The sequence below is a fragment of the Symphodus melops genome (genome assembly GCF_947650265.1).
Source record: "Symphodus melops genome assembly, chromosome: 15".
Lineage (NCBI taxonomy): Eukaryota > Metazoa > Chordata > Actinopteri > Labriformes > Labridae > Symphodus > Symphodus melops.
This window is the reverse complement of record NC_136705.1, coordinates 10,265,774-10,280,581: the sequence shown is the minus strand read 5'-3', so window position 1 is coordinate 10,280,581 and position 14,808 is coordinate 10,265,774. Positions and strand designations below refer to the sequence as shown.

At 38.5% G+C, this 14,808-nt stretch overlaps 1 protein-coding gene across 4 annotated transcripts in view; it reads left to right on the top strand.

Moving 5' to 3' along the window:
* Window positions 1-14,808, top strand: part of piezo1 (piezo type mechanosensitive ion channel component 1 (Er blood group)) — a 73,777-nt gene that overhangs the window by 26,140 nt on the left and 32,829 nt on the right. For 2 of the 4 annotated variants that reach the window (XM_079363240.1, XM_079363237.1), the window contains exons 2-11: window positions 942-1,037; window positions 1,351-1,516; window positions 1,833-1,974; window positions 8,141-8,363; window positions 8,828-9,041; window positions 12,336-12,507; window positions 12,926-12,985; window positions 13,268-13,340; window positions 14,218-14,324; window positions 14,582-14,661. In XM_079363240.1, coding sequence (XP_079219366.1) covers window positions 942-1,037; window positions 1,351-1,516; window positions 1,833-1,974; window positions 8,141-8,363; window positions 8,828-9,041; window positions 12,336-12,507; window positions 12,926-12,985; window positions 13,268-13,340; window positions 14,218-14,324; window positions 14,582-14,661 — 1,333 coding nt within the window. The remainder of the gene's footprint in view (window positions 1-941; window positions 1,038-1,350; window positions 1,517-1,832; window positions 1,975-8,140; window positions 8,364-8,827; window positions 9,042-12,335; window positions 12,508-12,925; window positions 12,986-13,267; window positions 13,341-14,217; window positions 14,325-14,581; window positions 14,662-14,808) is intronic. The other 2 variants (XM_079363238.1, XM_079363239.1) reach the window with 2 other exon arrangements.

Here is a 14,808-nt window from a genome sequence, read left to right as displayed (position 1 = left end):
CACATTTGATTGATGTTCCGTTTTCTTTTAATGTTGTACTATCCTGAAAAGGTTTCTCCATACCTTTTCACTTGCCTCTACATTTCCTAAACTTACTGCAACCGGCAGAGTAATTAGGCTGCATCAGGCCACCTGTGCCCAATTTGAAACCAAAAGGAGCCTTCAGTTTGTATAGTATTTCTTGTTTCACCTAAATGGGTTGAATAAAACAGGCTTTGTTTATTATTCTTAGTTTGTACTGTACAGTCGTTTCCCACTTTGTCCCCTATTTCTTCCATATTTTGTTGTGCTTTTTTGCTGTTTAATGATTTACTGTTCTGTCAGTTGGAATTTTGCTCTCTGCTTGGCTTTTTGTACTGCAATAGTTTGCTCCAATTAAAGCAGAACAAAGAGAGGGACAAAAGTAGACTCAGCCATCATCTGGGGGAAAAATGTTGTTTGTGGCAGCTTGCTGTGAGGCTATTTACTTTCATTTTATTTAGTCTAGTAGCTTTAGATTTAATTTACCCAGGACTGTTGTTGATTTTTTTTTTTTGCTCTTTTGTTTTGGGTATATTTTGCTAACAATCCACCACATTATTTTGCATAGATTTTCCACCTCCAAAAGCAATTCTTCGTCTTTTTACTTACCACCACTGCCAAACAGCCACATCATCATCCCAGTTTACCCTTGCAACTAATAATGTTACAAGTGTATTTAACACTTGAATAATTATGTAGCATGCATTGTTGTACCCAACATCACTAAACCCAATATTTTAGTGATGCTGTATGATTAGATAATAAATGCTTTATTTCAGTTCCATGTCTTACTCAAGATCAGAGATCATGGGTATGCTAGTCAGAATTGTACGGTAGAACTTGTTGCTGAAATAAATGCTAAAATCTCTAATTGTATGTCAAACAACCTGTAGTTTGATGCTTATGTTTTTATTTTGCAGCTTGTCTTCTTCGCTACAATATCCTGTCCCTGGTTTACTTCCTCTTCCTGCTTCTGCTGCCATGGTTCCTTTGTCCAAACAAACACACAATCAAAGGTAGGTTCATTTGCACTGCACAGATCTGATATTGGATTTTTTTATATTTTTTATTTCCATGCCCCAAGTTCATCAACAAATGCGATCGTTTAATAAACCTATTAAACTTAAAAAAATAATTAAAATTATGGCAATTATTTTAGCCAGCAAATGGCTGGGAAAGTAAACTGAATAACTTTGAGTGTAGGTGCGCCCAACCAAAACATTTGAAGAAATCTCAGTATCTTAGTTCACTATTCACTGTGAAGGCCTTTCAAATGGAACTAGCTCTTGCCTCAGTTTTTTTCATGTCTCTCATCTCTTTATCTTCCAGGTCACACTGGTCGGTTTATCAGAGTGGTATTCTGTACCAGTCTCCTATTTGTATTGGCCCATATCTGCTTCCAGACAGTACTATACACCTATCCTCCTCTCAACATTGCGATAGGTGATAACTGTTCACAATGGGACACTATTACCAGACATATTGGACTGTCCAGGTAGGTACTGAGTGTTTAATTATGTGGTACACCTATAATTCTTTACACTGTTATTGATGATTGTTTTTCTTATTAGTGAAAGTGTGTTCAAAAGCACTAAATGTTCTTAAGACAATGGTCTTCTTTTCAGCGTAGTTGATGCCCATGTATTGCAATTTATATCTTATTGATTGTATTTTCCTCCAGTGGTGGGGGATAACACTTTTCAATGAAAAAGAAGAATAATAGGCACAATTTTGCATCTTCATGCATATGTTATGTGTAAAATGCTGGCCATCTTTTACCTTTTCCATACACATGTGTTTGTGTCTTGTAGGCTTCCCTTAGAAGATCCTTGGAATGTGTTACGTTTGCTGTGTCCTGACCTGGGTGTGTTTGTGGTTACATTGGTTACAATGATCCTCTGCAGCAGATTGGTCAGGAACAGAGAAATGGTAGCTGCTGCCAACATTACATCAGTAAGTACCTGTATTTGTGTGTGAATATGTTTATGTGGGTTTGTGTTTGCAAGAAGGTTAATGAATGATCATTTTGTGGAGGTACAGTTATATTTCATAATTTAATAATCAGTTTTAGGAACAGTGAAAATCTCAGTGTCTGATAAAATTAATTGTAACACACTTAATTTAGTTTAAAAATAATACCAAGACCTGGTTAGCTCATATTAGTTACTTTTTTGTCTGCCTCTAAAGACATGCTTCTCGTTTATGAGTACCTGATGAAACTAAAAACCAAATTCTTTTTATTCTCCTCATTAAATCTGAACAGTAGCTCCAAAACTGACTTATTTGTTTTATTGAAATAATTTTATTTCTTGCTCTTTATAGGCTTTTTGCTATTTCTGGAGTATTTTCTTCCTGAGAATGCCTTCGTTTGTGTACCATGTGGATTACTAACACAATAATAGATTAAAATCCCCTGAGAGTTGTGTCTTGGATGTGGGGTTCTCTCAATGGTGCAGGAGCAGAACTTCTCCAATAAGTGAACAAAAATATCCTCAATATTCTGTCGTGACCCACTCCCTATACCAAAGTTATAGCTTCCCCACTTTTCTAAATACCTGCTTGCACTGGGGGATAGTTCCTTCCCTGATTCTTTTTCAGCTCCTTTATCATCTTTTATGTTCTACTGCCTGAGTAGATTACTGTCCTGACACAAGCCAGCCAGCCAGTTGTCCTTTCCACTTTTAGTTAGGCCTTTAAATGTTGTCTGCCATGAGGTCAGCAGCGTTTGGGAGGCAGCAGACTAATTAATAGTTGAATTTAGAAATAGCTACAAAGTTGGTTTGTATATAGAATAAAGCGCCCACAGAATGTCAGAATCACATTACCACACGCCTTTCAATTAAAACACACCTCCATTCATGGCTCCCTCTGTCATCCACCCACATTCATCTAATACTCCAATAGAAATAATCCACCAATCCCCGCACAATTGGAATCAGTCTTCCAGAGAGGGTATTTGTATGAGGGCAAGTCCTCACAGAAAAAAGTCAGTGGAGGAGAAGGTGACAACGAAAAATAGTGTTTTAAAGTCCACAATTAGCCGTCTCATGTGTTACATCGGCACGTTTGCTGGTTGGATTAGTTCATTTCCTTGTTGGATCAGCTGGCAAGAGATGCCGGGTCCAGTGGTGCAAAGTCAGACTGACTGACCAATTGTATACCTAGCGTGAGTGCCATTTAAGTTAAGTGTGTTATTTGCTGCACTGTGACGAGAGCCGCTGGTTATTTTGAGTTTATTTGCACAGTTTACTTACTTTGTGTTGAAGCAGTGGTAAAACCCGGTGCGTAGTTTTGAGTTGTTTTGAGGTTACCTGAAGAAGAACACTTCTTAGGAAGTCAAGTTGTTTTGTTCATACATATTATTTGTCTTTCCCTTTAATTTAATTGCCCAATTGAATACACAATCTGTTTTGTTACATGACATCATTATATGATTTATAGTTCTTGTGAACCTTTGGGATCCTTACCTTGCAAACTGTAACTTGCACATGATTTCATGCAATGCACATAATGCCCATTGCGGATATACTGTGTGCTCAATGTAAAGGAAAGAGTGTTCCAACTTTTCAGTCCTAATTGTTACCATGTTTTCTTCCTTTAGGGTACAGAATATTGTGCTCTTCTGTCGATCACTCAGATGTGTGTATTTTTCCATCTCACTTTTTTTTTACCCTCTCACTTGTATTCTTTTTTGTCTCCAAGGCAACTGCCAACACAAATACTACAGCAATTTGGGTCAAAATATGTTGGAGGGGACAATGGAGTAAATTCTTGCACCAATAAGTTATATAAAGACAGATGACCTCATTGTCATGCCTTTAACAGTCAAGGAATAAATTTAAACTCAGAAACTGTGAGTTCCAAAACTAAACATTTGTTATTCTTTTTGTGGTAATGGGCCACTTCATGCTGGCTCTCAGAGTTGGTAATGGTTTTTAAAGACTTTGTTGTAGCATGAAACCCTGATCTCTGTAACAGAAAAGATGGATTTATGTTTAAAAAAAAGACCTCTTCTTTCTGTCATCATTATTAATTATCACTAATAAGAAACCCATTTGCAGCAGACGATTGGCTTTTGTGCATTTTGGCTCATGTCTGGTCTGGTGTCTTAAGTTTATCTTGTGTTCCACCTTAAGAACAAGTGGTAAGAGAGCAGGTTTTGTTAAACACTCACAACTGTAATGAAATCCACTTGTCATTGTACCTTGAATAGACTGGTCTAGACTTTGAACTGCAGCTGTTTTAATTACAGCTCTCCTGTCCCCTGCTCTGCACAGTATAGTGTACCATCCACCGACATACAGCAAACATTTCATACATGAGTTTGCATGACTTTTTAGCTGGTTTTGTGCTGGATTATGACTATTGTAATTTGTGGGGACTTTAATGTGTGTTCTGTGAAAGTAATTCTATGGGTAGACTTCATGAATTTACTCAACTCCTATAACTTCGCACAGTCAGTGACGGGTCCCACTTGTGAAAAAGGGCACACATTAGACCTTGTGCTTTTCTATGGTGTTTGTATTGTCATAAACAAAGTCTGTCATGCTTGTTTATCAGACCATTTGCCTGTTTTGTTCTCTGTAACAGCCCCAAGCTCAACCTGTGCGCTGCTGCGCAATAACATGTAACACTTTGGAACAATTCTCAGCTGTGTTTAAAGACTCTTCTCTCTACACCACAGATGCTCCTATTCAAACTTTTAAGTGCAGAGAAGCATATAACTCTATTTAACTCAACCTGCTCAAACATTTTGGATTATATGGCTCCGTTGAAGACAAAATGCAACAGAGCAGCCACTAAACCGTGGTTAAATGGCGCTACTCGCGCTCTCGTCGCTAAGCCTGCCAACATGTGTCATTCGAAGTGTTGCACACTTGCCTTTTGAGATATCAACAAGCTGTTAAAACGGCAAAAACTGTTTTTATTTCAAATATGGTTTCAAATAAATGCCAAAAACCACAGGTTTTGTTTGGCGTAATAAATTTGCTTATACATAAGTCAATAATTCTGTTGCACCCTCCTCTACTCTCTAACACTATTCTAAAAAAAATGTTGTTGAAAAAATGTCAGTCCTTACTGTATATTGTCTCTTATCACACCCACAAAATCTGACCAATTTGTTCCTCCTATGTGCCTAGCTGGTTTGGACCAGCAAGAGCCAATCTCAATGCTCTGTCTATCTGAGATTGTTCACCATCTTCGGCCCAAAAACTGCCCCTTAGATAGCCTCCCCTCTAGTCTCCTTTAGAAAATATTTGATACACATGGCTCTTCAATTCATAGACTGATAAATACCCATCTTCTGTTTTTGGTTGTGTTCCAGCTGCCTCCAAACATGCTGCAGTGCAACCTCTTCTAAAAAATTCCAAATCTCGATCCCTCTGGTCTCTCTAATTTTAGGCCCATTTCAAAACTCCTTTTCCTGTCAAATATCCTAGAAAAGGCCGTTCTGACACAGCTCCAAACCTATGTATCTACATATGACTTGCATGGAAAGTTCCAGTCTGGTTTTAAACCCTGCCATAGCACTGAAACTGCTCTTTTAAGAATTCTTGACAATCTGATTTTAACTTTTGATTCTGGGGAGTCTGCCATCTTAGTACTTTTAGACTTATTAGCTGCTTTTGACACCATTGACCACACAAGTCTTTTGAAACCTTTAGAAAATTGTGTTGGAATAAAAAAAACAAACACAGCACTCAAGTGGTTTCAATCATACACATCAGAAAGGACCTTCTCTGTCCACCTTGGGGACTATTCATCTGACACAGCCTCACTTACGTGTGGTGTCCCACAAGGGTCTGTGTTTGGCCCAATTCTGTTCTCGTATATGCTACCACTGGGACCAATTTTTGTGAAATACAATATATCTTTTAACTTTTTCACTGATGATGTACAGATCTACTTGCCTTTGAAATGCAAGTGTTCATCACAACTCCTATTCGACTGCCTTAAAGACATTGAAACCTCGATGACCCTAAACTCCCTCAAACTAAATCCAAATAAGACAGAGGTAATTGTGTTTGGAAAATCTGGTACAGCAATAATGTTTGGTCCTCTTGCTGTTAATATGAAAAAATCTGTAAAGACTCTTGGTGTGCACTTTCATCATGTTTTTAATTTGGGCAAACAGAACCTCTGTTGTGAGATAGTGATCTCCTGCAAATGATTTAGAAACAGTAATACAGGCATTCATAACATCTCGCCTGGACTACTGCAATTCACTATATGTGGACTTGGACCAGTCATCCATCCAACACTTGCAGCTTGTCCAAAATGTGGCTGCTTGCCTATTTACGGGCACAATAAAGAGGGGAGCCCTGTGCTCTGTTCTCTTCACTGGCTTCCTGTTACAGGATTGATTTTAAAATGTTACTTCTGGCTTTTAAATCACTAAATGGCTTAGCACTTCACTTCCTAGTGAACTTCTTACTGTTCATTCTCCATTCAGAGCACTAAGGTCCTCCAACCAGCTGTTCCTGGACATGTCCAAAGCAAGGCTTAAAACTAGGGGCGATCGAACCTTTTCTGTGGCAGCTCCAACACTTTGGAATAAACTGCCTTTTAATATAACACAACTTGGGGTTGCCGGTAGCGCAGCGGAAGTGCGCGCGACCCCACGTATTGAGGCTCAGTCCTCGCACGCGGGCGTCCCGGGTTCGCGTCCCGGGCTCGCGTCCGGCCTGTGGCCCATCTCCCGCATGTCTCTCCCCACTCTCTCCCCCTTTCCGACTCTATCCACTTTCCTCCATCTATAATAAAGGCATGAAAAGCCAAAACAAATTTTTTAAAAATAAATAAATAAATATAACACAACTGAACACTTTAAGACATTTTCAAAAACCTCTAAAACCTTTAAAATCAAATTTATTTGATTTGGCTTTTACCTGTAGTTGAGTGTTTTATCCTAACAGCAGTGTTCACTAGAACTTTTACTATTGTTTAGCATTTTTACTTATTTTTAAATTTATTTTTACATTTTTTTATGGTGTTTGGATGTATTGTAGTTTACTAAACTTTAAGTACAGCACTTTGGTCTGCCTTGGCTGTCATAAAGGTGCTATATAATTAAAGTTGACCTGACTTGACTCAAATCTGCTGGGAAAAAAAAAAGCCCTGCTTTGTTCACTAGTATGTGTCAAACAGTGTTCGTCTACTGTCTAGTTCTGGTCAGGTGTATAATGTATAACAGTTTATCAATGCTTTTATACTTTAATGCACCATGTTTAAACTCTTAATTTATAGTATTTCAGTGAGAAGTTGAGTGCAACTCTTTCAAATGTTGTTTTAATGACTTGAGATTTTTAATAGTACATCATTTATCAAGATTGATCCGTAAGCTAACAAATCTCCTCACTCTTACTGGATACTTCTGCACATCAATTCTGTCACATTTTTTAGAAGGTGGCAGAGTTGTGATATTGTAACATCAGATCTAAGCCACCTGTTCCTGTGTGTCATGAGTGTTTGCTTCATCTCTCCTGTGCACGTTCTCACAGGGATATTAGATAACTGTGTGTGTGTGTGTGTGTGTGTGTGTGTGTGTGTGTGTGTGTGTGTGTGTGTGTGTGTGTGTGTGTGTGTGTGTGTGTGTGTGTGTGTGTGTGTGTGTGTGTGTGTGTGTGTGTGTGTGTGTGTGTGTGTGTGTGTGTGTGTGTGTGTGTGTGTGTGTGTGTGTGTGTGTGTGTGTGTCTAGAAGGCGTGTTCTGTGTTTATTAATAGTCAGACAGTTATATGCTGTAATTAAATGAGAAACATGAGAGCTCGGTATTTCTCTTTAATCGTTTACAATGAAGAGTGACAACATGCCAATATGACCATGGTGCAAACTGTGTGTGTTAAGTGTACCACTTAATATTTGCTCCTGTGACCATTTATGTGTTAAAAAATAATCTCAATATGTCATGAAATATTATTAAAGATTATCCAAAGAAAGAAGGATAATGTTTGTTGTTATATAAACCTATCCTTCCTTTTTTAAAAATTTGATAAGCAGTACAACCAACAAATCTGTTACACAAACATTTTATAAGTGCTGCATCTAAACTGTAGTTTTAGAAAACATACAGAACTAGCTTAGTCTTTCTGACTTATTCTTCTCTATCTCTTAACTTAGCTAGAAGATGATCTAACAGATAACACTACAGATGATGAAGTGGCAGATGAGGAGGAAGAAGCATCAGAAGATGAGGAAGAGAGGTCATTACCTGCTGACCCAGATGAGCAAGTTTCCCCAGCAACCAGAGCAAAGCAACTGGCTGAGCGTCTGAAGGCCACAGCGCCGAAAGTTCTGCGGGACCTTGGGAGAATCTTGGCTGTCAGCCTTCTGGCTTTGGCTGGTAGGATTGTTGTACATCAAAACCTTATCAAGTGTCCTTTTTGTTTCAAAATGCATGAACAAGCTGAAAAAGTGACACCAAAGTCTGGTATCGGATACAAATTTTGGTTCACACCATGTTATCAATTTACACAATTCTGCTTTGATATGTTTTTGCCTTTATACTACCATTTCAAGAGACTTCTCTGACTGCCAGAAAATTGAAGAAAATCTCTCATCTGTGGACAGTCAACCAGGATAGCCACTAATATTACTGTCAGTGCTGTCATGTTTTTTCTTGCCATAAACTATGAGGCCTGGAAAATTTAGAGGAAGAAATAAAACATTATGTGCTGTCCAACTTGCAAAATGTTGCAGGTCACATAACAAATCACTTTGTCTTTTTGACTATCATAATATGGGCCCTGAACTTTTAACCAGTTTTGAATTGAAATGCCCCTGACCACTTTTCGTTTTTCCTCACAGGCATCACACTACCTTCTGCCTTCTCAGCCATGTACTTCCTGCTTTTCATTGGTGTGTGCACATGGTGGGCATGCCACCTTCCTATCAGTCACCTGGGCTTTAATGCACTATGTGTAATGGTGGGCTTCTTCACATCGGGGCACATGCTTTGCCTGTACCTGTACCAGAGTCTGCTGTCTCAAGCCTTGTTCCCTCCACACACCCTTTGGGCCAGGTAAGACTGATAGGCATTTTACATAAAAGGATGAAACATTTTTATTTTGTATTGGTGTATTGGCTCCAGGACAATTCCTTCCCAGGTGAAAAGCACGCTTCCAAGATTTGTAAGAGACGGTTTTACAATCTCTCTACCATCCATTTTGATGGGGTCTATAAGTGTCAGGAGGCAGAAGAGATGCTCAAAGATGTGCATATATTGCTTTAGTGTTCCTGAAAAGCTTTGCAAATAGTCATAATTGTGGCACATTGATATACTTTCAAATGTCGCTCAGAATTAAGAAGCATTATGGCAGGCCTGCCTATCTAGCTTTTCCAATATGATTTAGCCTATTTGGATATCTTATATTTTCAGTCATGTTTTAAATCTTTCCAAAGCAATAAAGCATCTTTCAACTTCAGCTGAGTGGGCATGAAGTAAAATATGTTTCACCTTTTACTCTAGTTGGCCAAAACGCACTGAAACCTCTGGCACTTTGTCCTTAAGTATGAGGAACACACATGCAAATCTGAGAAATTATCCCTTTGGTTCCCCCACTGAAGCCCAACCTGACAGCCGTCTTTGGAGTGAGGGCGAACCAACAGTAGTGGTGCAGCGCTCTGCTACCCCATTCTCCAGCGACCTGCTAATATCCTGTCTGGCGAACCATTCACACCAGTGTGCTTATTAAGCATCAGAGTTGGCCAATAACCTGTCCCCATGGACTACTTCATGTCTTAGCTGGCTGTTTAGTCCTCCACATCCCCAGAGAAAGCTTTGGAGATTGGAGTCGTGGTCATCACTCAGGCCAGTATAGTATTGTGGCAGATGCAGTAAACTGCCACATCTGGCCTCAGCAGTTGTATGTTCCTAAAGCTAAAGCTGCCAGAGAAAAGCTTATTGAAACCCAGTCAGACTGGGGAGAAGTGCCATGGTCAACAACTTGAGGACAGATTCACTCCGCAGCTGCGGCGTCATGCGTAATGCATCAGAGGGATTCCTTTCAGCCCTTCTGATATTTAGCCACCCTTTGGCTGCACTGGAGACTTAAGCCCCGTTTCCACACAGCAGTCCGATACAGATCGGTACAGTTTGGTACGATTTGGTTCGATTAACTCTGATCTCGTTCGCGTTTCCACAGCCACCCGTGCCCTATTTGGTAGGTGGCGTGTAAGCTGGATGACGATAGCCGCTATGTAAATAGTGTCATATGATAGTAGCTAACCGCTAACTAATAAATTCAACAAGGAGAAAAACGCTACACAAACAAAACCAATGCTGGAAGACATCCAGCAATTCATCTACTCTGTCATTGGCATGTGACTCTTTATTACAAAAACTCAATCAAGCTTTGTTTCAGAAGCTGTGTGCGGCGAATAGAAATACAGACGTAACAATCAGCTGTGTATCACAATCAATGGTTTAAACCACAGACTGTAAATATAAACACGGCGGAGTTTTGTTTGCTGACATAGCACAGGAAGTGATGATTCTTTCAACCAATCAACGGACCGCAGTGTTTAGCTCCACCTTTTCGGGTCGGCTTGACATTCTTGGTACCCGAATGGAAGGTTCCCAAGAAGAGGGACGGTACGGATCGGTTAATAGGGAATCTTTCCGGGATTAGTCTATGGAAACAACGCAAAATACACGCCGCACCAAGACGAACCGAGCCAGACCGCTCGGTGGAAACGGGCCTCTAGGGTCCTACCTTGGCTGGGGTTCATAGCAATGGCAACACATGATCAAAGTGTGGTAGCGCATATGTTCACTGAGGCTGAGTAGCAAAGGCCACCCTGCAGTTTAAGTCTCCCCACCTGAGTTTCAACAGCATGATGGAGACAGTTGGGTCCTCCACTGAAAAGTGCCTGACTCTTTCATTGGAGCTGCAAGAGCTCCTGGTGAATGAAGTCATCCCGAGTTTTTCCCAAGGGGAGTACAACCGAGGGTTTTACTTTCTCCTACTTCCTGGTTCCGAAGGAAACAGCAGGGATGAGACCATTGAGACCTGTCTTTACTCAACAAATTTATAATGGTCCAACTGTTCCACATGCAAGTGCTGGAATGTGATCACTATAATGACTGGTTTACTTTAATAGACGTAAGGATACATACTTCCACATCACCATCATAATGAAACAGTTTCTGGACTTCTCATTTGTATGGATTCCAGAACTATTTTCCATGTGGTTATTCCCTGGCTCCATGCACTTTTCCCAGAGGCAATCTAATCGATCCCCTACTCATTCTCCCCCAGTGAGGCCGTACTTGGCTCAATGGATAATCCCCCAGGGTGCGAGTGCCCCTCAGAAGAGTTACATCACACATCTGGTTGTTCAGAAACGTATCTCTCTCAGGGTGTGTCAGAAATCTTTGTTAGTGTTGCTAATTTGTCAATTTTAACAAAATAAGATAGAGAGGCAAATAGAACTGCCAATGTTAATGATTATGATGACCGGGATCTGTCTGTGAAGTATACTATTTAGTCAAATAAAATATGTAAGTCAAGTTTTGATGTCATGTACTCCTAATTTAAAACCCGTCTTTTATTTTATTTCCAGAACTTTTTATTTATCTTTTTTTTTTTCCACAAAACAAAAAAACAGAATTTGAGACAAAGTCAGTGATGCAAAACCACAAAGATAAAATAAAAAACAAAAACAAAGGACAGGTACAAAACATACTGCATACATATACACTGCTGCATATGATGCAACTTTGCATTATGATGCACATTATACAACTTAATAATAAAGAGAAACAAACAGTGCCCATTTCGACGAATTAAAGTTGAACCAGCTAAGTTTTTCACCTTGTCCAGTATATTTCGACTGTGCTCCACCTCCAATCAAAACGGTCCGTTTTCATCTTTAATGATGCAGTACAGCCACATTCGGTGGTTTAACATTCTTCCATTTTGCGGTCATATTTTTCTTGGCACCAATAATAAAATATTCAGAATGTATCTTTGGTCAGCAGTGAAAATATCGTTCGGTATAGCACCAAGTAAGTAGAACTGTACCTTCAAACCCATCTTTTAACAATAGTATATTAAATTGAAATGGCATCCTAGAGTCCTCTACAAGCAATAAGTGGTTGAAAGACCACAAAGCACATTTAAAAAAAAAGTTTACCCCTTTTCAGTGTTTTATTCACATAATTGAACAGATAATACTTACATTATTTAGGAAACATTCTCAAGAATGACAGCTCTTGTATGATTTAAACTGCTGTTAGAATTGCATTTGTTCCATAAACTAATGATTAACACTATCCTGTTGTATCGGTCTGCTACCCCTCTTTTATGTCTAGACTCTTTGGACTGAAGGACATTATCATACCAGGAAACTGCTCCTTGCCCAATGACCTCAACCTTAACACTGATCATGATTGGCCGGTTTATGTCAACCCTGGAATACTATTCCTTCTCTACATTACTGTTGCAACTGTTCTGAAAACAGGATGCCATGGAACAACAAACCAGGTATATTCTTTATTCTTTTTTTTTACTGACTGAAGAATGTCCATAGCAGAATAAAACAGTATTACCAAAAATAGTTAAAAAGTGTCTTTGAATGTTTGGATAGATTTGTTTGCAAGATGTAAAGCAAAAACATGTTGTTGCTGACTGGTTATCTGCATTTTGCAAGTTTGCTGTTTCACTTACAGTAGCTCTCATCAGTGCAGCAGCAAGATAGTATTAAGTTCATTATTTATAAAAAATAATTAGATTAAAAGAAAGAATGCACTTTCTTACATGATTAGTCATTGGCAAAAAATGAATGAGAACAAGGATTTAAATTTGAGCACAGGTTCTGCAGCCAACTTCTCATTGTTATTGTACATTTTTCAATCTAAAACTCTGTCAATTATGTAACTTACACCAATGCATGTATGTTCAGCAGATTGGGGAAAAGAAAATGCAGGAGAAAAGCAACGTGTTAAAAGACCAGGAGGTTGAGGTAAGGTCATAGAATACAGTAAAAGATGATACACGGGTAAATGCTCATATTTCTGTGCCAATCACTTATTATGGTTATATAAACTTTCAAAGTGCAGTGCTAAAGGCTGAAATTTACCATATTTACTAACTCCAATTAGAAAATGATTGTATTGTATCAGATTAATAATAAATATTATTTTTAGAAGAATTAAATGTTGACACCAAATATTTTGATAAAAACTGTTCACATTTTCATGGAGGTGTGATAACTGCATCTTAAAAGTTCTGTTTTTTGTTTAAGGTCATGCTTCTGTCTATGGGATCAGAAAGCAGCAGAGGAAGAACAGCTACTGGAGATAGCCAACAAGATCTGGGTATCAAATACTGAAATTATTTTAACATTATTCTAAAAAACTTAAACTTTGAATTTATTTTCTTCTTTTGACTTTACTCTGAATAGAAATATCTTACAACAGTACAATGTGCGTTTATAATTAATATTTGTACAAATACTTATTAATGTAAAAACATATTTTTGACACAGAAGTCTTATGGCTATGAAGTGACCTTCAAGATGAAAACTATATATAGTCAATTCATATCAAAAAAGTAATTGTTCTCTCATTCAAGAGTTTGTTTTAATTGCAACAACATTTTACTTTTTCATTGAAACTAAACCAACTACACATCAGGTTAAAAACAGTGATAAACTAGATGAAACATTTGGTGGTCAATTCAAAGATCTTCATGAAGACCTCTACTTAAAATTGGCTAATTTGTCACAGTTATGAGTCATATTGGAAAAGGCAATATATCTTGTATATTCTTCTTTGCTGAAGCCAAAAGCTCCCAAATTGCAGGTTGAGTTTCAGCATCTGCTTTTTCCCCCAGCAAATGGCAAACCAAATGTTTATATATATATACACACACACATACTTTAATGAGATAGTTGGGACAAACTCTGGCACACGGGTAAAATAAACAAGAGGCTGCTTAGATTTCATCTGAACATTAGCTCCTCTAGTCTGACCTTTGGCTTGAGGTTCATCCACTACATTCTTATTTATGCTTGAATTTCCTGGTGGGATGAAAAAAAATCCACAGTACAACATACTAAGCAGGACCTATAATAAATACCATTTACTTTGTGTGTGTCTCTCTCTCTCTCTCTCTCTCTCTCTCTCTCTCTCTCTCTCTCTCTCTCTCTCTGTCTGGATCCATTCATCCACTAATTTATTAATTTATATTTAGCAGGTGTTAGTAGCACCACCAGTGGCCAACAGAGTGAAAGTCCATTTTTCTTGTTTGGAAAGGTGGTCATGCAGCAGAGCTATGTCTGTGCTCTCATAGCGATGATGGTAACTATTGAAAAAACCTTTTTACATTTACAAAATAACATTCATAGAGCCATACAGTAGACTTTACCTTTGGTCAATTTTTAAATATACACAATTGAACTTAATGCTTTACAATCACAGTCATGACTCTTTAAAAACAACTTAATTTCTTAACTTTTAAGCTCCTGTAAAGCCTTCAGTACCCACATCAAAGTATGGATCTCCTAGATCTTAATTTTCCTTGTTCTCATATGCTGTTTTCATGCCCGTGTTTTCAGGTTTGGAGTATAACTTATCACAGCTGGCTGACGTTTGTTTTGCTGCTATGGGCTTGTCTTATCTGGATTCTACGTGCCAGGTATTGTTACCCCTGACTCACTGGCAGAGCAAATCAGGAATCTAAAAAACATGCTGGCCTTCTTTAGAACTGACCTTTTTTGCTAACATTTGCTATGTTTGACAATTTCCTTAAAAAATGTCTTGTATTCAGTTACAAATATGCATC